We start from the raw sequence: 23280 nt of genomic DNA on the forward strand, positions 1-23280 counted from the left end.
TAAGGGGTAGGTAAAAAACGAACTGTCCTGATCTGGGGTCTGCATTTGGTCAGGTCTGGGTCTGAACATCCCGAATGACCACGTTATTCCATCAATGGATTTCTTCTTCCTGATGGCACGGGCATATCCCAAGAGGACAATAGATTCCATGCCCGGATTCATCGGTGGTCGCCACAAAAAAGAAAGTCACGGGCTCTAATATTTGGTTGTAGCGCTGTTAGCTTTGATTAAAACACACATTTGCTGAGGCATTGTTTCAATTACGCTTCTGTGTTGATGATCGGAGGGTGTGACCACATGGGGTCAAGGCAAGTCGTAGCTTTTGTCAAGTCAAGTCGAGTCACACTATAGTCGGCAAGTCACCTCAAGTCGCACCGGACTTCGGACTGTCTTTTTAACTTATTTTTAACTTATATGTTTAATCTACTTGAAAATATGCAAATGTAAAAGAGCTTCCTTGAAATGTTGCACTTTTTTGAAAATGGAGGTTAAAGGGGGGGGGGGGGGGGGGGGTATTATGCAAAATTGACTTTTTCAAGCTTTACATCGTGTTATTATGTCATTCCCTCAAAACATGCCTGAAGTGTTGCCTTGGCACATTCACGCATTTTTGAGTAATCTGTAAAAACTCTGATGGCGGCCATTTTAGGGATAGGTTTGCCTGAGTCCTCCTAGGAACTCCCCCACCTCCTGGAGACGCCTCCGAGCTTTCGTCACCAGCCGAGTAACCAACCACTGCTCCTCAGCAGAACCCCCTCCCCACTGATGCCACAGACAGCGTGTGGAGGGGGCGTGTCGGAAAGGGTCAGAGGTTCTTAAAGAGACAGAGGCCTATTTCAAGAAATTCACTACAGCCATTTTGAGAGAGCAATTTTATACAAGGCAGTTATTCTAATTTACTGCATTTACAGACCAACAGAAGGTTTGGTCATCATTGTAGTGTGATATAGACTGGTGCTATGTGATTGAAAAAAGCATAATACCCCCTCTTTAATCAAGCTTTTATCAAATCTAATGCATATGAATTTTAGGATAAGCCGATATTAAATAGTCACAAATAAAATAAAATGTGTTTTGAAGTCTGTGTGCCAAGTTGTTAAAAAATACTAGGACATTATTTTAAGGCAGGGGGCTCGGGGGGCAAAAAATTAAACAAAGAGTACATGAGCTGCTTTTCCATTCAGTCTTGAATATAAATATTAAACAGTTTTTTGTTTTTGTTTGTTTCTGAGTCAGGGGTTCCCCATAATGCCCCAACCCCTGTAAGCTCGGATTCACCCCTGCTCAAAGTACATTCTGCACAGTCTTCAGTCCTGCTGTAACTGGCCTCTGTGTGGCTGCGTAAAACAGACACTAAATGCAGTACAAACTTGTGTAAACGCACATTCTCGTCACCTACGCGCGTTTATTACACCGTAGCTGCTGGGATTGTGGGAGATTTTTGTATGTTTTCCAGACTGGATTCAGTCATTGGACCTGACTCATTTTGCTTTGTGATTTAATTGTCTTCAGAACCAAAACTAAAACTGTGAATATAAACAGCTTTTACATCATGTACATTGTCCTTTCATCAGTCTGAATAAATCAATGTTACGATTACATGTAAAACCAATATTTGACCTCAAATCTTTCAAGAGACACTGTTTTTGACATTGTAAATGCAGTAAAATAAGCTGTCATGTAACAAAGACAAGTTAGACGGAGATGTTGTTGAAAGAATGTAAAGAAAACCTAATTTTGGAAAACCAGGACTAACATTTTTGTAACGTCTGCACATGCAAGTGTATATCTGTGCCCTTTGTTTGCCCTTACCGTCTCCCAGAGAGGAAATGACCATATTTGGTTTGCGGTCGCCTTTCGTGTTACACGTCAGTATTTGCGAATGAATACGTGACGAAAGACAAGGGACCGCGGCAATGTTGTAGGGATTTCCTAAAAAGAGGACAAAACGTCTTAAAAGGAACATTTTGAAGGGAGAGTTTGGCATATGTTTTTCTTTGACAATAAAACTAAAATGTTAAGGCAGAAATCTAGCTAAAAATGTCAACACTGACCACTGTCCCACCTTTAACACTAACATACTATAATATTGCAAATTCCTTTTTGGTATCACTTTATTTTACAGTACCTTGATACATTGTACCTAACTTAATCTAGTACAATGTAATGTGCTCGGAAACAATCTGTAATAACTTGGACCTATGCGCTACATACACACTGGAATGTGTATTAGTACTTTGGAGGTACATAATGAAATAGGACATAAGAAGCGTTATGTCTTATTACATTATGTACCTACAAACTTCTAATACATATTATTCTATTGTGTATCTAACCCATAGAAACAAGTCACGACAAGCTGTTACAGAGCACATTACATTGTTCTACATTTAATTAGGTACAATGTATTAAGGGTAGTGTAAAATAAAGGGTTTCACCTTTTTTTATTTTGTTTATTGAAGCCTAGCGGAGGACCCCCAGACTCCCTTCATCTGAATATTAAAACAGTACTGAGTAACTCATGCCCCTAGAGGCCATAAGCGCCACTGCAGGTGTCCTAACATGTTTTTGTTTTGTTTTTTTTATTCATTAATTTTCCGTGAGAGTAAATACTACACTGCCAGAAAAGACAAAGGGAGAGAGGGATATTGTACGTCCAATTACACAATGGAGATTTTAAAAAAGTCACTCAAACTTGGCTGTAAAAAGTGGTGCTAGCCCACAGTTAGCTTTGCCCGTTAGCCTCTTAGCTTCTTCTTTGTGATTCTATTAGTGTGTATTGGTGACTCCGACCCGGTGCAGGAAAGTTGTAAGTGTGGTTTTCTGGCCAGAGACACCAGGAGGAGATGAAAGACCCCCCAATCATCCCATCAACACTTCTATTACCCCCAGAGGGACTACAGAAAGGATTTATTAAGGTAAACAAGTTACTTAGTACTGCTTTAATATAGAATTATATAATTAGGGATTGTAGCACAAAACGAGCATTAAAAGAAAGTGGCTCAACTGACTCATCTATTGAGTCAGAAAAAAACTTGACCCTGGGGAAAGATTATTGATCTACTGTATGAACTGTACACAATTCATAAGACCGTCTGCGAGGTTTTTAATTGCTTTACACTACTGGTCACTCATTCGTACGTAGATAATTTCGCACACAGCCTATGTGCAATTTCCATTTTAATCCATCTTCCATATCTCCTCTGATGCCATAAATTCCGCGCACACATTGGCAGGCAGCGTAGACCTGTCAATGCAATGTACGGACTAAATATAACTCTGTTCTCCCTGGCATTAACTCTAGGAGTGTTTGCTTTGAAATGTTCCCTCAGCTGAAGGGACGCTGAAAGACACTTACCACAGCCGCCCGAAACAGGAGAGAGACAGAGAAAACACATATGGTTTTATTATTGCAGTCAGCATGGCTTTAAAGCTCCTTAAGGCGAGAGGGAAAAACTCAAATGAATGTAGAAACATCAGTTTGAGGCTCTCGCTGTAGATTAATGACGCAAATGTAAAAGGAATGTACTGGCAGTTTTCTTCCTTTTTATCTTTTCATGAATATGAGGCGACAGGTGGTGGAGCGGGTCATCCTTTAACTGAGAGGTGAAGTACATTGGCGTTTGAATGACAGTGTGAAGGGGTGAGTGGTTCCTGGATGTGAAGTGATTTCAGTTTCTAAAGATGTGAAAGAGTGCAGTATGAATAGAGACTATTTGCCAAATCAAATAAGGCAGTTTATGGATAAAAATGTCCTATATTTTGCACCAAAAAGCTAAATAATGGATGGAGCCAGGATTACATGAATGATTTTCTTATGTTGATATTTTGACAGATGTTCAGAAGAGGTTTTGGATGTCTATTGCTTGCTATTAATGAAAACATCTGTAAAAGATATAAATGTTGCTTTGTTTTGGAGTCCATGACATCAGGCTGGAAATTTGATATTTTACAAACCCTCGGTAAAAAAAGAAAAACTTCAAAATAGATTGGAAGATTTGGTGTCTGGTGGTGCTACAAAAGTTGAAATGTTGAGAATTTTGAGAAAACATTTTTTGTTTTGAAACGAAAGATCCACCAACAGACTTACATGGTCAGTATCTTCCACAAAAGAAATATTTTTGGATGACGTAGATCATGGCTATTGACTTACATTTTTTACTGGGCCAGATTTCTCCGAGGTCATTGGCCACTGGGCCGGTGACTTGATGAGCCTAACACAGTCACCATATATTCATATTTTTGGGATAAATAAAGTGAGTTTATAGTTTACTTGTGTCAAAAAGCAAAATCACAATGTCAAAAGACCATTATTGAGTAAAACAAGACCGAAAAGGCATTGGCCAGGGGTCTTCAATCATTTTTATAGAGGGACAGATTTTTTGCAAGGACTTGGCCTTGGGACAAGACAGACTGTGGTACTAAAACATATTTAAAGTCCATAATTGCAGCGACACCGACAACACCCATATTACTGGCTTCTGATTGTAAAAAAATAAATAAAAATGTCATTACTGCTATGTCAAAACTACTTCCAATAAACACAGGACTAAGTCAGGACAAAACAGGACTACTTACAGTATTACTACTTACTTACAATGAACCCTAAAAGTGATACTGTAACACGAGTAGACACAATGAACGTTACGAAGTTTACAGGACTAGTTTGAACTACATTAGGACTAAGTCAGGACCAAACACAATAGTACAGTAAAATGTGAGGACTTGGTAATGAGCCAAGACCTCAGACCTGTGCTTCTCAAACATGAGACTCTGCTCTGTGCACCTCCTCACAGCTGAGAGGACAGAGGGCTGCAGGCACCTGTGGAGCCGCCGTTCTCCTGTCCAGACCTGGTGCGCTATGAGAAAACTGAAAGGAAGCAAAATGCACCTGTCATATCAATTATTGTGATCTTATTTGGCAAAGTACAAATCCATCCAGATAACAAGGTTTACCAGGAGTGTTGACCAGTTAAACACTTGTCACAATCCACAACTGCTGGTTTGCCTTGAAGCAGCTGGTCAGGCACTTTGTAATGATGAAGGCAGGGAAACACGCTGTCCATCTGCCGCGGAATGTGAAGAGTCCTGCTACTTCATGTGATAATCTGGGCAAAGCTCCAAAGACACGATGCTTCGGTTTGGTGAAATATGCGAGTCCGTCCAACGATAAGCCTTTTGTCTCTGCATTTGAGCGCGCTCTCTCCACTTCCATGGAGTGATGTGAAAGTGCCGCACATAATGCCCAATTTTTGTAGAAAATGAGGTTGCGGGCCAGATTGAATTGTTTGGCAAGCTGGACCTGACCCTCGGGCCGCCTATTGAATAGGCCCGACATTGATTTTAGGAAGAGTTTTACAACAGTATCAGGCAATGGCATGCTGGGTTTCCTGGAGTACTTTTGGGCCGGCAGAAAAAAACAACAGTTTTGCCATTACAGACCGAAGGGCTTTAACTGGGCTGCAGTTTTAGACATTACTAAAGACACATGATTGCTTTTTATCATGTAAGTATCTGAAGTAATGACTGAGGTATTGAAATCAGAAGGATTGCACTTTTCATCCATTGCGTGTAGCAGGGGGATACCATTGGGCGTTGAACTAGCTCAGAGGGGTGTTCAAGGGTATTCGATTTGAAGACTTCACAGATTTGCTGAAAAGCCGGCACACTGTTGGACCCCCACAGGGCTGCCCTTTTTCACCTGCTCTGTTCATCATCTTTATGGACAGAATTTACAAGCGCAGTTGGGGGCCATAGGTATAGCTGAGAACCACTAGATCTCGTTTCTGCACATTTCTATCCTGCTGGATTCAACCAGGCTTTTTCTGTGGACTGAAACAAAAACTGTGCATCTAATTATAAAGCATTTGTATCAATTTCATGAACTTCCAAATGAGTTTTCTGGCATTTTTGTGAAAGTGACCCTGAAAAGTGACCCAGCAAGTTGTGGAATGTGCATGAACAAGTCCTTGTGAAGAATTGGGACGCAACAAATATGTTACTATACTAACTTTTTATCATTTTAATTTAATAGTTTCCTGTTTTATTATTTGAAATTAAAAAAAAAAGCCGTCTTAGCTCCTCTTGACATGAAAATATGTTTTATTTTCATGACTATAAACAAAAAACATTTCCAATGATAAATGTGATCACACTTTATTTTACATTACCTTGATACATTGTACCAAACTAAATATAGCACATTGCAATGTGCTTTGTAACAATGTGTACCAGTGTTAATTTCATTGACTAAAATATTTAGTCTTAATTTTAGTCAAAGTGTTATTTTTGACGACTAAAATTGGACTAAAACTAAATTAAAACATTTTCATCAGACTACAACTATGACTAAAATGTCCAGATATTTTTGTCGACTAAAATAAGACTAAATAAAAATGAAAAGGAGAGACTAAAATCATCTAAACTTCTATTGACCGTCTGAAAGAGCCTCAGATCATTTAAATTCACTGTCAAATGAACAGGTCTGAGCTTTGTTCATGTGGAGCAGCTCCATGAAGTCGAGGACCTTGATTAAATATGATTATAATGAATATTATCAATGCAACTAAATTGACATGCAATTTTAGTCGACTAAAACTAGACTAAAATTGACAAGTTTTTTTAGACTAAATCTCGACTAAAATTCAATTACATTTTAGTCAAAAGACTATGACTAAAACTAAAATAATATATGTTGTCAAAATTAACACTGATGTGTACTAAGTTGTACCTGCAGAACATACACAATGGAATGTGTATTAGTACTTTGGAGGTACATAATGTAACAAGACAGAAGACCCATTGGGTTAGGGCTTAAGGTTAGGGTTAGAGTTATGTCTTATGTCTTATTACATTAGGTACCACCAAAGTACTAATACTTATTATTCCCTTGTGTATCAAACCCATAAGTACAAGTTGACTGTTACACGTCCCATTACATTGTGATACCTATGTAGTTATCTTTTGAAACTACAAGCCCTTCAAAAGAAAGCCATTCGAGCCATCTCTTGGGCCAAGTTTAACAGCCCCACTGACTCCTTTTTCTATAAATATGAGCTGCTGAAACTCACGGAGTGCAACTTCTTTCAAAATGCATGTGTAATGTATAATGTCATGTCTAGACCTAAGGATAGACTGGCTCAGCTCATCCCAACTTCTACACCTGCTCATGATCACAACACGAGACATAAAACCCTCTTGAAGGGGAAAACGAGGACACTCAAGTGTACAAGTTTTAGTGTGGCGTGTAAAGGCCCCGAAATTTGGAACAAACTGAACACTGAAATTAAAACTGCTACATCTTTGATCATTTTTAAAAAGAAATTAAAAATTGAGCTTCTAGGAAAATACAATAAACCCTAGTTGGGCCTCTAAACAATAAAAATAAATAAATAAATAAATAGATACATACAAATAAAAAATTAAAAACTTGTGTCTGATGGTAGTATGTCCCAATGTGTGTGAGCATATAGTGTGTACTCTTTTAAATTGATGCATTGCTAAAGTAATAAAAGTAAGATAAGGGAGCGTTAGATTAGAGCAGGTAAGGTTAGTTATAGGTTTGGAAGGTAATAGGCAACAAAGGTAATGTTTCCTAGGTTGCTAATGTATTAATGTATGTTTGTGCTTTTAATATTGTGTCCTATCTTGGGCCCCATATATAAGCAAACTGTTGCTTCAAGGGTGTCCCATTTATGAATATGCAATGCTCCATGAATGAATGTGTAAATGTTTTTATTGTATATTCATAATAAACGAAACGAAACGAAACGAAACGAAGCAAAATGTACAATGTATCAAGGGCAGTGTAAAATGTTCCCATCAATCTTCAGTGTATGGCCAGAGGCAGACAGTTTGTATTTCTATATCATTATACAGAGCTTGTACACATGGGTATATTTGGTTTAGTAAGGCTGAGCGATATTGAAGTGAGTTCGTGCATATATTTTTGTATGATCCAAAATGAAAAAGAGATGTGCCTTGTTATAAATTTTAAGTACCATATGGTGTATTTATTTTTGTAAACGATAAATCCTTTATAGACTCATGCATCAGTTTCTTGCATAAGTGTTTGCCGAAAGTTTTCCTTTCTTCGGTAAAAAATGTTTGAAATACTTTTCTTCTCAAATGAATAAATAAATGAAAAATGCATCAGCTGGGCGTTAATGCGGCTGGTTCTCTCTGAGGATGAACCAAAGGACAGGCTCTGGTGGAATATCTGACCAGAGTGTCTCTATATTGCAGAGGGTGAGTCTGAAACTGCTCTTCATCATCATCACTTTCTGTGGCTTCATAACGTTACGCTGGTTCATGTTTGAAACTTCCAGAGCCAGTGCAGATCCAGCTCAGAGTCTGCGGGGTTTGTGAAGCGCTGTTTTATTGAACAGCAGTTTGACTTAACGGAAGTCTCTCAAAAGAATCAGATCCTGCATGTTGAAAATATAATGAAAGCTAGTGGCGTGCGGGTTGGGAGGTTTGGAGTCTGATTGCGTGGGTGATGTCGTTTTTACGAAACAGCAGTTGGCGGACTAACCTCGGCTGCATATAGGGACCTCACCATATGGCCGTGGTGGAGCAGGAGCAGTAATTCCATGGATTCTGGCTTAGACATGTGCCTGAGATCGATCGTTTGCAGTGGCGCGATCGATGCATTGGACTTCGACGGTCAAGAAAAGAACTTAGTCGGAGGGCAAAGCTCTTGTTTGGTTGGCCAGCACGTGTTCCTATACTCTTCCTCTACTGTATGAAAGGGTGAGACAAGTGGTCAAAGGTTCTATCCGACGGAGCGTCCATGTTCGCGAGAAGATGGATCAACGGACGGATGAGTTGTTTCTGATTCCGTGGAGAACCGTGCCCGAACACCCCGCAGCACAGGCGGGGCAAATGACGCGGGACGCTGAACGAAAACAAATGACTACACCTTATCAAAAGCAATCACAGCAACCCCCCTCCCACCTCTCTTACAGTAAAGCACTCGCACAATTCCTCAAATCCACTTTCTCCTTCGCCCTGATATGAGTCCCTCCAGTGAAGCGAAGCCCCCTAATCCGCTTGTTCAGAGTCTCCCAGTTATAACTTGTTTTTTTTTTCCTTCTTCATTTTTCTGTTCCTCTCAGAGTATCGAAATTCCAATTAGAATTCCCCAGGCCCGGTGATAGCTAGGCGGCAGACTGCAGTGGAAATCCCACCCGATATGTCAGGAGCGAGTGGTTTGAGTGTGTGGGGGGGGGGGGGGAGTTTAGGGCTCATAGCTTCATGGTTGAGGGACCGAAATGAGGGCGAGGGATTTGAAAAAAAAGCACCTGACCGGCAGCGAGATTCCCCCCGGAGAGAGCGGAGATTTAAGAGCAGCGACGGAGAGGGGGAGCGATGGCACGCAGAGGGAAAAGTTTGGGAAATCTATTTGCTCGCTGTCAAGGCGACGTGTTTAAAGGCAAGGCAAATCATCAACGATTATCGGACATTGTTTAGAGAGAAAATAAGCATTTGCAACGTCGTCTGGGCACTCAAAGCTCTTTTAAATCAAGGAACCATTCAGGCGTTCACTCGTACAATCCGTCAACGGAAAAGGCGTCTTTTGCACCGCGGGGGCCTTTCACCGTTTTATTGAACGCAGCGAGAGCATTACGTGTGTCACTGCGTTTGGAAATGAGCTTTTAAATGAATGTTTGCGCCGCACAGTACAGTTTCTGAAATGACTCACCCGCTTCCATTTCTCTTCTTTACTTTTTCATAAAACGGAGGTCGACGTATTGTTCTCTTTCTGTAAGACTCCCAATGCCAGCTCATCGCACGCCGATTGTGTCGAAGCTCTAGACATTTTCCACAGTGAAATTCACTCACTGACATCGCTGCTCCAGGTTTTTTGACCTTCGGGTAAGAATGTAGTGTTTCTGTGGAACAGCGGAAAGCATCGCAGGAATTGTACAAGAATTAAGGCCGTATACAGTGAGCTCCATGAATACTGGGACATCGACTGAAATGTTGTGTTTTTGGCTCTATAAATCACCACAATCAATTTGAAACAATGAAACAACAAAAATGTGGTTGAACTGCACACTCTCAGCTGTAATTTGAGAGTATTTGCATCCAAATCAGATGACCGAGTGAGACATCCAGAGTTCATTTCAAGTGTGATATTTGCCTTTTGGATGTTGTTGCTGTTTTTTTCAATATGAGATCCAAAGAGCTAGCACTACCAGCCGAAAAACCGAAACAAACCCATCGGAGAGAGAGCAAACATATTAGGCGTGGCTAAATCAACAGGTTGGAACATTATTTCAAAGAAAGAACACACTGGTGAGCTGAAAAACACCAAAAGACCCAGAAGACCACGGATGACAAATGTGATGGATGACAGAAGAATTGTTTTCCTGGTGAAGAAAACCCCTTCACAACACGAGGTCAGATCAAAAACACTGTCCAGGATGTGTGTGTCAAAGTCAACAATCAAGAGAAGACTTCACCAGAGAGAAAACAGACCACAAGGTGTAAACCACTGGTGAGCCTCAAAAACAGGAGGCAAAAAAACATCTAAAAAGCCTTTACAGTTCTGAAACAACATCCTAGGACAGATGAGACAAAGATCAACTTGTGCCAGAGGAAGAGAAGAGTATGGTGCACTTTTCATCATGGCCATCGTTGGCCTTGTTGAAAACTAAAAAGTGCACCAGACCTACTGTGTAATATGGAGGTGTTTCTCTGATGCCACTGGCTCCAGCAGAAGAAAGAGAAGGTCCCGTCAGTGACCATCTCAGTCTTCTGACCTCAACATTATTGAACCACTGTGGGGAGAGCTCAAATGTGCAGTTCATGCAAGACAGCCCAGGAATTTACAGGAACTACAAGGAGTCGTTTTGCCAAGAAGAATGGGCCGCTTTACCATCAGAAATATAAAGAACCTCATCCACAACTACCACAAAAGACTCAGAGCCGTCATTGATGGTAAAGGGGCAATAAACGGTATTAAGATCACCAGTTCTTTTTGATCAGAGTCATTTTGGTGCTGTCTTTTTTCACTATGATTTATAAATGGCAAACTCAGTTGTTTGAGCATAAATGGATTTTTGTGTTATCTTTCATATTCTTTGAAAAATGGTCAATTTTTATTTTATTTATTCTGCCAGGATATGTAAACTTTTGAGCACAACTGTATAAACTTTCACCTGGAAATGAAAAATACCTAATATTCACAATGTTTCTCCAAAGATTTATTTGGGTAATTTCAAGAACCATTTTTTCAAAATGCATTTTCATCACATTGTGGTAATGACGTGTCCACATCAGTAGCTCCTACAAGACTTCAAACTTTCCACTCTCAGACTTAGAATTTTGTTTTAATATATATATATATATATATATATATATATATATATATATATAGTATAGTTTTTAAGTACAAACTGCTGGTTGTAAAACTAAACGAGATATTCAAAACGCCCTCTGAAATAGTCTTTGAAACAAATATATCAACAAAATAAAACCATGAATTTAAACCTGGCTCAATCCATTATTCAGATTATACAGGAAAATACAGGAAACTTTGGGCATTTTTAGGCCAATACATATTCATGCCAGTAATCTACAGCAAAAGTTTCAGATTGATATCTCTACATTTACAGTTTCCCTTGTAGCGTCACGCCTTAAATATCAACATTTCCTAATAGTTCCTTTCTTCACTGGAATGATGCTAATGTTTGGAAATAATAAATGCAGAGTTATGTTGCGTTTCGACTTTAAAAGTTTGATTGGTGTTAGCTGAAGACCTTCCTATCTGACACTGAACTAAACCGTTGGCAAAGACAGACACATGTTTGAAACATACAGCCTTTCCCACGCCCCGTCTGTTATGTAACACATCAGCTGACGCCGTCTCAGCCTTTTTAATCATTATTTCATGCCTTGCTTCTTTCACTCCCGCTCGATTGTCTTCAAAAAGTTTGCGTTCCTTTTGAGACGTGGCATCCTCGACTCTTCAAAGGCTGATAATACGTCATCCCGGCAGGCGGGGGGTCACCATGAACAGCCCGGGTGATGGCGTCGTCGGGCTCCAGAATGAGCGCGCACCAGTGGTTCCGTGCCAAAGTCAATGGATTGTGAAATCTGACTGATTTAGGACGAGGAGCGAGCGAGGGGCGAGCGAGGAGGGGGGGGTGGGGGGGTTGGGGTGGTGGACTGAGGGGAGGAGAGACTGGAGAGGGGAAAGAAGGAAAACACATGTACAGCATGAAATAATAAGAACGGCTTAGATTTGTACATTTTAACAAGCGCGTTCGCTCACATATTCCGACTCTAACCAACCACTCGCACGCACACACACACACACACACACACGCACACACACACACACACACACACACACACACACACACGCACACACACACACACACGCACACACACACACACACACACACAGCTCTTTCCCGATTACACAGCAACAGTATGCACCAGTCATAGGCGGGATTCAAACTAAAGACCTTTAGTTTGTAAGTCCAGAACATGCCTGGACTAGTGTTTAACCTCTTAACCCCCGCCTTAACTGAGCACATTTTCGAAAGAGAAACAATAAAGTGATGAAAAAGCTACAAAAAGGCAACAAAAAAACTGCTGAAAATCACAACAAGCAACAAAAACACAACAAAACAATTCAACCTGGATAGACTCAAACAGACAAAAGCAGCGATTAGGGAGATTTATTGACATGTACTTTGTTTTGGCGATCAGACCCCGGCCTGGACACTGGTGGTGGTATAGGAGACCTGTGAAGACGCAGCAGGGAGAAGCCGTGGGCAGAAGAGGTGGATATGGGGTGGACAAGGGTCGCAGCTAGGGCTGTCACGGTATGAAAATTTTACCTCATGGTTATTGTGACCAAAATTATCACGGTTCTCGGTATTATCGCGGTATTTTTTTTAAATGTGTGTTAATATGTTCAGAAAGCATTGATAGTCCTACACAAACTGAAATCGTTTCAAAAAAGTTTGACAGTGCTTGTTACATAAAAAATACAGACAAAGCCTTATCACATCAAAGTAAAGGAACTATAACGATGTGTTGTTGATCATTTCGAGGGTGTTACATGGACTATTTATAGCGTCAGAAACGAAGATAAACCGTCTATATCAGGAAAACTGTTGTTGTCCTTCCAGTGAGCTTTCGCTTTGCAGATTTGGGAAAATGCCTCATTATTAAATTCATAAAACTGCTGCGAGAGTGAATCTATTGCAATCTGCCACCGGGAGCCCCGTAACGCATTGTGCCATCGTGCGGAGGTATCCGGACACGGCTTATGCTGGTGGTGGCGCTGCAGCCGCACTATGAGGCGACTCGTTACATTCTCCCTCAACCCAAAGTCCCACATCAGCATTTCAGCTAAAGCGCTAACGTTAGCTTACTGCTATAGAGCTGTGGGAGACGGTCACGCTAACGTTAGCTTACTGCTATAGAGCTGTGGGAGACGGTCACGCAGGTGAGTCAGAGGTTCGAAGTATTGCTGCATTTGGTGACACTTTTTCCTGCACGCTCCGCAAACTGAACTCTGAGGCTGACAGATCCTGCGCTGTCGTGTCGGACATGATTCCAGCTTCGAGAAAGTTTTGTTTGGGTTGCAAACCACAAAGTGCGCATGCGCGGAAACTGCAGCAGATGAGACGGTGGCTGGTGAGGCTCACCGTGCCGACGCCGCGGGTGCGGTTATTCACCGAGATAATAATAAAAACACAAAACAAGAAGGTAATTCACACCGTCAAAATTTTTACCGGGGTTCACCGCTACACCGGTTACCGTGACATCCCTAGTCGCAGCACAGCTGGGAAGCAAATGATCCATGATTGCTGGAGGCTTAAAAGCGGGACCGAGGGCAATGATTGGCTGCTACGGAGGTGGAGGTGTGGCCCTCACAGAAGCGATCATTGGCTGGAGGTCGTTGATGCTGAAACTAGTCTCCCAGGTTGAATTAATGCCCAGGCTTCATAACAAAAACACAATAAAAACAAAACATAAACGCAACAAAAACAAAACAAAAACAACAAAGCAATACAACAAAACAACAAAGCAACACAACACAACAAAAACACAACAAAAAGGCCACAAAAGCAAAAAAGCTACGAAAAGGTGAGAAAAACGCAGCGTATTAGTTACACTGAGTTCCTGTTACTTTTGCTTCCTTCAGCCTTTAGAGTCAGAACTCTGAGGGAATCAAGTTCAGCAGCTAAAGTACGTTCTTTTGTTTAAAGTATCTGAAGTATCCATGTACTTCTGGTGTTCAGGCCTTCAAAATGATGCAGTCACAGTGAGAGTTCTAACACTGTTAATCTGCCAGTGCTTTGGTGGTTTTTTAAAAAGGAATTCAAATGCTGGAATATATGAAAAACGTTTATGTTTAGGCCTGATTCCATTTGAGCAAAACATTCTTATGAATTTATCTCAATGATATGAGTATGTTTGGTGGGGGTGGAGGGCTCGCCACATGAATGACCTCCGGAAAATCGGACGCAGTAAAAATGTAACTTGGACGCTGTTACCTAAACATGAAAGCTCGCACTGTCGGGCCAAATAGAAATCCTGAACACAGTGTCTCATTTCTCACTTTAACATATCTGTTAAACTAGATTAAAGTGACAGTCTGTGAGTCTAAATGGGTTCCAATTCATGAGTAAAAGTCAAGACTGAGCTTCCACACTTCACAGACAATCATCCCTGGAGCAAAAACAGACAAAAAAGAAAAGACCGGAGAATAAACTGGATATTTAGCTCTTTGCCAAGGATCTCTACAAGTACAGAAATAAAACAAGCTCCGGTCATCCAAAGAGGAGAATAAACACTATACAATCCCACTTCAAATGGCATTTACTGGCTGATTTTACAACAACAACAAAAAAAGGCTGTGACGTTTATTGAAAGATGAAGCATGAGTGCACTTCTATCCACAATAAAATTACAACTCAGCAGCAGCAGAATGTTCAGCTCCGGTTTGGGAGAAAGACTTTAATGGTCCCGAGACTCTTCCGCTCGCTTTGCCGTGAAGAGCAAAGAATTCAAGCAGCAGCCGGAGATGTTTGTGGTGAGAGAGTGATTATCAAGTGGATGGTTAAGCAGGAAGTTTAAGAGCTGATTAAAGTGATAAAAAATGACTTTACTTGTTCAAACGATCATGTTAAATCTACTAGAAAAAACATGTGGGCTTAAGGCGAGGTGAACAGGCAAAACAAACTCAATAGAGAGGCGTCGATTTGGACTTTTTTTCTGTGCATTAGTGTAACAAGCCAGGTTTAAATGCACGGTTTGATTTGGTTGTCTGTCAAAATTATAATTTTTTTTTTTTTTTTTAGATTTCAACGCTCAATAAATCAGGCTAGTAATTAGCTATTTAACCCCTCTTAGCCCCCACCTGAACCGGGCACATTTTCTCCAGTTTGGCTTTACCCAGATCGAAAGGCTTCTTGAAAAAAACAACAGATTGTCAAAATGGTGACAAGAGCGAGGATGAAAACGCAACCAAAAAGTGATGAAAAAACAACAACAAAAACAGCAACAAAAGAGCGACAATGAGAAGCAAGAAACATGTTGGACAAGGAATAATAATTTACAAAATTACCAAAAAGTGATGAAAACACGACAAAGAAGCAACAAGAAAAAAATGACGATGAAAAAGCAACAAAATGCAAAACAAAAACTACGAGAACACGACGAAAACGTGAGAAAAACGCGAGGAAAAAGTGTTCGACGACGCGACAAAAAAGTTGTGATCTGTTTTGTCGGCCTTAGCTTTCAAATGAGGCGTCACACTGGCCCTAGAGGCTGGAAGCTCTCCGGTCATGAAGCTTTTAGATTCAGGCGATGCCGGACTGGAGAAAATGCACTCAGTTAAGAGGATAACCCTTTAACATTAAGTCGACGGCCCGGGGCAGGCTGTCTAGTTCCAAACACAAAAGACAAAAGCAAGTCTCTATTTCCGTTCCGAGGTTTTCCTCCGAGAATCGGCGATGTTACAGATGGCGGGAGCATGGGGTTCAAACATTAAAGCGCAATTCGTCGCCCCCTCCAGCAGATGGCGCCAAAAGCCACCGCCTGGGTCGCCTATGCCTAGTGCAGGCCCTGTTAAACCGCGTTTCACAACTTTCGGGGAGCAGACATAAACAACTGCAACCCTGCAATTTCACGAGCGATGTAGAGTTTGCGGTGAAGTTTGTTTGTTTGTTTGTGTAGTTTATTTGAGCAATTAACATTTTCTCTTTCTCCATAGTTTCACAATCATACAGTTAATGGAAGCTCTAAGGGAGTCGACTGAAGCAAAAGCTTATAAGTGCCGACCCCTTGTTCATGTACATTACATTTGCAATTCATGATGCTACAGTTATACATTTCTTTTACATTTACATTAAATAAACAAAGTACAATCCTTTCTGAGTATTCTATACTAGTTTCAGAACACAAATATATACCTATATGTATTTGTGAGTTAAGTTTTATCCTACTGTTGCTACAATTGTCAACATACAATCAACAGACTTTTGCAGCACTGGCAAACAAGGAGGTTTTACCATTTCATATCATTAACACGGCATGCTAATCAAAAATAGTAATAATGTAATTGGTAGTTATTGTTATTTATCATAACAATTGTCATTCTTGTCATTATCAGTGAATGTCCGATTTCATATAGTCATATTGGACTTTATAATCTGCCATCTTGCCACTTCCTTATTGTCATTACTATCCACTATTTGTTATTGATATTAGATCAAAGACATGTCCAATTTGTATACCCTATCTAGTGAGGTGCGTTAAAAAGCCAGAGTGTGTAGTGGCCGTGGTATAGTTTAATGATGATCGTGAACAAGCTTCTGACTCCTTCATCCATCCAGGCATCTCTTTCTTCCTTTCAAACTACTCTTCTCCCTTCTATCCCAATCTCACACTTTGACTTGACCCCCTTGATTCAAACTCCAAACAATCGTCCCAACACTCAAGCAAAACTGATGGGACGTACACCATATTGGGACGTTCTTTGAACCATAACCGCAGACCAAACAACGCCAGTCTTTTTGGGATGCTCTTTTGAACCAACGATCTGACAGATTAGTCCAAACGTTTCTATGAGTGTAATTACTCCAATGTCCAATGTCGCCACAGACAAAACGACACTTTAAAGACGAGCTAAACAACTCAAATAAATACTCAAACACCGTCGTCTTTCAAAAGATTTAGTGCAAACTTATTGTTAATGCAACTCAGACTTTGAATGAATATTTTTTGTGCGCTTCATAACCCATTAGTGCTTTTACTCCTTGTAGCCTCGGTAACTCCAGCGTAACTTTACCACAGCTAATGTGTCACACCTTCACACAATAGCCTATTAATAATTTCAATCCAAAAAATGAAGCAAACATTTCCACAAACTCCAGCCCAAACACCAATGCTTCTTTTACGCACGATGAGCGCATTACCATTTTACCCAGCCAACTCCGATCGTGGAGAAATCCATTCTTTACATTCCGTTGCTCTTAAAAGCATCCCCCCAAAACGCAACAGATCATTACGCACGACCTCTCACACCGACCGATCCCACCACTGCCCCGTCCCGTACAGCGTATGGGACGAGCTCCGGAGCGAGAGAGAGAGAGGGAGAGGAAAAGGCGCTTACCCAGGCACGCGTTGACGAAGCCGTACCACACGCAGCCCGCGCGCCCTATGAGCCATCTCCCGTGGATGCTGGCGGCGAAGCTGAACGGGGTCCCGAACACGCTCACGAGCAGGTCGCTGAAGGAGATGCTCACGAGCAGCAGGTTCATGGGCGTGCGCAGCGTCCGGTAGCGGCAGAACAGCGTGAGCACCAGGAAGTTGGTGAGGAACGCGACGGTGCCGATGCAGCCGAGGACCACGGCCACGACCAGGTGCCCCGTGGGCGAGAGGGACTGCGGGGAGTGGTGCGCTTCGGCTGGGGGCGAAGAGGAGGATGAGGAGGCAGAGGAAGGGGGCACGGAGCTGGATAAATGCGGCTGGTGATGTTGCTCCTCCGCGGCGGCCGTGGCGAAGCAGTGCGCGCAGTGCAGGCTCACGTTGGATACGATCATGCCGCAGAGGAGTTTGTTTTGCTCCACAGCGGGACAGTGAAGTGGGGAAACTCCCGTGCGCTGTCAACCCATGTGGGAAATTTAAAAAAAAAAAAAAGGGGGTAATCCCGTTGCGCACAGGGCACAAAAAACTGGAGGATAACACAACTCACTCACTCCACGCAGAGCCCTAACGGGAAATGTGGAGCTCTCCGAGTACAAACACACGCGCGCTGCTGCTGGTGGTGGTGCCAAGTTGGACCCGCCCCCCTCCCTCTGTGCGCTCTATAGAGGCAGAGGTGAAGTAAGCGCTCCGACCCTTCATCCACCTGACCGGCTGGTCTTTGGAGAGCTGTGCGTAAAGTGCGCCAGGAAGCGCAAGTGTGAAGCGGATGGAGAGTCGTTGGTACACGAAGTATCCACATGTGTGCCGACAGAAAACGTATTGTTAAACAAGGGGATGTTTTTTATGGAAGCGTCCTGGTCTCACTTTGTGTTGTTTTTTCGCCGGTTATTTCAAGATAATTTCATGTTTGTCCAATGTACGGATCACGTTTTTTCATGATACCAATTTATTATGAAATAACGTGATATTTATCACTTTATTTCATAATAAAAAATATATCAGGTTAGTTCATTATACAATTACCAACCCAGGTGCGGCGGGTTGCTGCGGTCAGAACATGCAGGCGTGATGTAATGCAAACAAACAGCGAGTTAACCTCAAGTTTTGGAATAGATACTTGGTTTGCTATTTGGTCATTCTGCAGTTTGTCATTGTTGGCTGAACGCAAAAAGTGCAAAAGAAGTCTCCTGCCTCAAGTGGAGGAGTTCAACTTTCTCGGGGTCTTGTTCAAGACGGATGGAGCGTGTGATCGATAGACGGATCGGTGCGGCGTCAGCAGTGATGCGGTCGCTGTATCGGTCTGTCGTGGTGAAGAGGGAGCTGAGTCGGGGCAAAGCTCTAGATTTACCGATCGATCTACGTTCCCACCCTCACCTATGGTCATGAGATTTGGGTAATGACCGAAAGGACAAGATCGTGGATACAAGCGACTGAAATGAGCTTCCTTCGCAGGGTGGCTGGGCGCACCCTTCGAGATCGGGTGAGGAGCTCAGTTACCCGGATGCCTCCTGGTCGCCTCCCTCAGGAGGTGTTCCAGGCATGTCCTATTAATAAAGTGGAAGAAAATGGATGGATGGAAGTCTATAACGAAAACTGTGTCTGTATTAAATGATCCTGTCCGCTGGGCAGGCTCACACTGGCCTCCAGAACCAACAAACCACAGTCACGTCGTATACCGAAATAATCAGATATATTTTTATTATGAAGTAAACCAATAACTATCACATAATTTCATAATAAATTGGTGTCATGAAATAACGTGATAATTTCATTTGAAATAACGTGATCCGTATTATGTGCAAACATGAAATAACGTGACACCAGCAAAAGGAAACAACACATCCACAAGTGAGACCAGGACACGTCTGTAGTTTTTGCAACTGCATGGATTATTCTTCAAATTTGTTTGTAGTCCAAATGTTTATTTATTAGTTCAATAATCATGATGTCACAGATAGACTGGTTTTCACCATCAACTCTCTCACATGCACACCCACCCAAAACCAAAAACATGCACAATTTTATTTTATTTTTTGTATTTTTTTGTATTTGAAAAAGAGGGACAATACATATTAATGAACATTTTTACAAATGTAAATATGCCAGATTATAGCCTTAGGCCCCCTGGCAGGTTGATGTTACACACGAGTTAGTAAAAACATACAGAGACACTATATACAGACTATGTAACATCATGTTAAAACAAATAACATTAACAAGAGTGGACAACAGAGGAGAATATAGAAAATAGTAAATGCATCGACTCTATTGCACAAACCTCAATAATGCACATGCCCTGACAGACCTGATATTGCACTGACCCATATTGCACCATTCTGTATTGGGCTAAATCCCCCTGCTGAGTGATAATGACAAAAGGGTTAAAGGATGGCTCGAATGTGGAGGGAGGTGATCTCTCTTCAGGGAGGGTCAACAAAGTCATTTTTTGTTCCCCTCAGAGCTTTCATAAAACTCTACTCTAGAGCTAAGATTTTATGCCCGAGCCCGAGGGGTCACGCATTACAGTCGGGTTTGGGTCGGGGTTTAAGATTTAATACATTTTTTACTGAAAAGAGGAGACAGAGACACAGAGCTGCTGTCCCGCACGTGGGCCATGCGTGTACCTCTCACACAATGGTTTCGTACAGCCCAATATCACATCAGAGGTTAGCGCTCAGTGAACCGCACATCCCGCTGCAGCGTTTCGCCTGAGGCAGCTTTGCTTTGGGCTGCGGGTTAGAGCTTTACCTAAACGACCTGATCATGAGTAAATAAATAATTATTTACGTCGGGTTTGTTTCGAGCTCGGGCCGACCATTCAAGTTAATAGCTGGGGTCGGGTCTTCTTTTCAAGAACCCTAAACACCTGCTCCCCACATGCTGATGTCACAAGGTGGGGATTTCAAAGTCCGGGCACCCTCATAGATTTATTTCTATCATTTCAGTGCTCACATTGATAAACATTATTACCATTAACCGTGTATTACAAATAGGTGCCCAAAGTAACGTACCAGGCCACAAAAACTGTATTACAACACATTTCCTTTCATTAATGTCCAGTTTGGCTTCACCCAAATCTAAAAGCTTCTTGACTGGAGAATCATCTCTCTCCTGTACCTTTTTTGTTAGCTTTTTATCACTTTTTTTTTGTCTCGTTCTTGCCGCCGTTTTTTTACGCTTTTTTCCAAACATAAAAACACTTTGGTGAAGAGGTTAAGCCACCATTAAAGCTCAATACGCAGAAATGACACAGTATATCCGGTTGCCTCGGCCCATGTATTTTCATGTAAATGTATTTTAGTGCCTTTTATGACATCATGGCCATGGCTAATCTAATCTAACGACATAAGAACTGACTCACAACGGCATCATTTCTACTTTTCCGCTGCATAAATGGTGAAATACCTAGATACAGACTTTTCATTGCTCTCTATCCAAATCTCCTTACTGTTCCTGGAAGTCACTCGGTATATAAAAAAACAAAGCATGCATTGAAGCGATACACTGATGCCGCGTCACATGAAGGTGTGCATGTCGACCGCGGTGCCCTTTCAGAACGCTCTCATCTGCCAATAATACATGAAATTATTACATAATGATTGAACCGCACCGCCCCCGGAGGCCGGCGCATAATGATTTTGTGTCAGACGCTCGGAGTGTTAATCCGGACTTGTGATGATGAGTTAAATTAGCGTGTAGCCCATATGAGATCGCAGCGAGCGGAGCGGGTTATCGAACTCTCTTAGGTCTTCTTCACCTTTTATACATGTCAGAGCACGGCGGATTCGGATACACGCAATCCAGTTCAACTATAATGGGAGACGCAACTTTTCTTCCAGCTTTTGGGCTTTAGAGACAAGGAAAAGTGCCTAATCTTCCCAATTTTGCACTGATTTAACGCTTCTCCATTGATTTATATGGAAAATTGTAATTGTCAAAGGCAACAACATCTCCTCTTTTGTAGTATATCCATTTTATTGAGTTCTAAAACCCCCCATAAACAGGACTTATTCAAAAACTAAACAACATCTCCAAACTTCCCTTCAAACAAGTCTTGTTAAACCTGGCTCTGTCCAATATGTAAATTGTGTTTCCATTTGTATGCATTTATGTCTTCAACAACAACAAAAAAGGAAACAAAATAACGACGAAAACAGGGATGAAAACACAACAAAAATATGACCAAAAAGTAGAAAAAAAAAAGTGACGGAAACGCAATGAAAAAGCGACAAAAATGTGCCAAAAACCAGACGAAAACGTGACAAAAAGCCACACAAAAAAGCGATGAAAAATCAATCAAAACTGACAAAAAAAAGAGACAAAAAACCGACAAAAACGCTTCAAAACTGTTGCTAAAAACGTGGCGACAAAGTGACCATCACTTTTGTAGATCTCAGCTTTGAAATTTATCTCCGGTTGAGAAGCTTTTAGATTTGGGTAAAGCCGAACTGGAGGAAATTCAGTTGGTTCAGGTGGGGGGTAAGAGGTTTTATTTTCTAAAGATTCAAAGACTTTTTTGAAGGAACAAAGTGTCTGGATTTGTCTCTGTGGGGAGTGGTGCCTGGGAGTTACTTTTCATAACTACGGTTCTTTAAACGGGAAGAAGAAAAGAAAAAAAGCCAAACTCACCCTTGTCTATTTCATGATATTTCATCCGCTCCTACCGACTCCACAATATCCAGTCATTTACTTCACAATATTTTTAATGTTTTTTCCTGATTTATTTGAGCATTGAACCACGGAAAACAATCCGAAGCCATGGTTCTCCACCGGAAAAAGGTGGCTTCCCCTCTTCAGGTCGGTGAGGAATCCTTACCTCAAGTGGAGGAGTTCAAGTATCTCGGGGTCCTGTTCACGAGTGAGGGACGGATGGAGCGTGAGATGGACAGACGGATCGGTGCGGCGTCAGCAGTGATGCGGTCGCTGTATCGGTCTGTCGTGGTGAAGAGGGAGCTGAGTCGAGGCAAAGCTCTCGATTTACCGATCGATCTACGTTCCCACCCTCACCTATGGTCATGAGATTTGGGTAATGACCGAAAGGACAAGATCGCGAATACAAGCGGCCGAAATGAGTTTCCTTCGCAGGGTGGCTGGGCGCACCCTCCGAGATCGGGTGAGGAGCTCAGTTACCCGGGAGGAGCTCGGAGTAGAGTCGCTGCTCCTTCACGTTGAAAGGAGCCAGCTGAGGTGGCTCGGGCATCTGTTCCGGATGCCTCCTGGTCGCCTCCCGCGGGAGGTGTTCCAGGCATGTCCTAGTGGGACAAGGCCTCGTGGAAGACCCAGGACACGGTGGTGGGACTATGTCTCCGAGCTGGCCTGGTGTCGCATCGGGGTCCCCCCAGAACAGCTGGAGGAGGTGTGTGTGGATCGGGAAGTTTGGGAATCTCTGCTGAGACTGCTGCCCCCGCGACCCAGCCCCGGATAAAGCAGAAGAAAATGGATGGATGGAATGCATGGAATTGAATTTCTATAAATAGCTTATTCCAAAAAGAGATCCAACCAAGATATTTGAAACTCCCCAACTAATAGATCAACAAAATAAAATCTTAAATTTGAAACTGGCTCGAGCCACAATTTAAATTTTGTTGCCGAAAATATGAG

The 23280-nt window shown here is 42.0% G+C and overlaps 1 protein-coding gene across 1 annotated transcript in view; it reads right to left on the reverse strand.

Moving 5' to 3' along the window:
- The window catches only part of LOC306977571 (pinopsin-like), a 74686-nt gene extending 56324 nt beyond the window's left edge, over positions 1-18362 (reverse strand). The window contains exon 1 of the mRNA XM_079575962.1: positions 17645-18362. Within this exon, the coding sequence (XP_079432088.1) occupies positions 17645-18074 (430 nt within the window). The 5' untranslated portion in view covers positions 18075-18362. The remainder of the gene's footprint in view (positions 1-17644) is intronic.
- Between the last annotated feature and the right edge of the window lie 4918 nt (positions 18363-23280).

Source organism: Gobius niger (assembly GCF_951799975.1).
Source record: "Gobius niger genome assembly, chromosome: 18".
NCBI classification, from domain to species: Eukaryota; Metazoa; Chordata; class Actinopteri; order Gobiiformes; family Gobiidae; genus Gobius; species Gobius niger.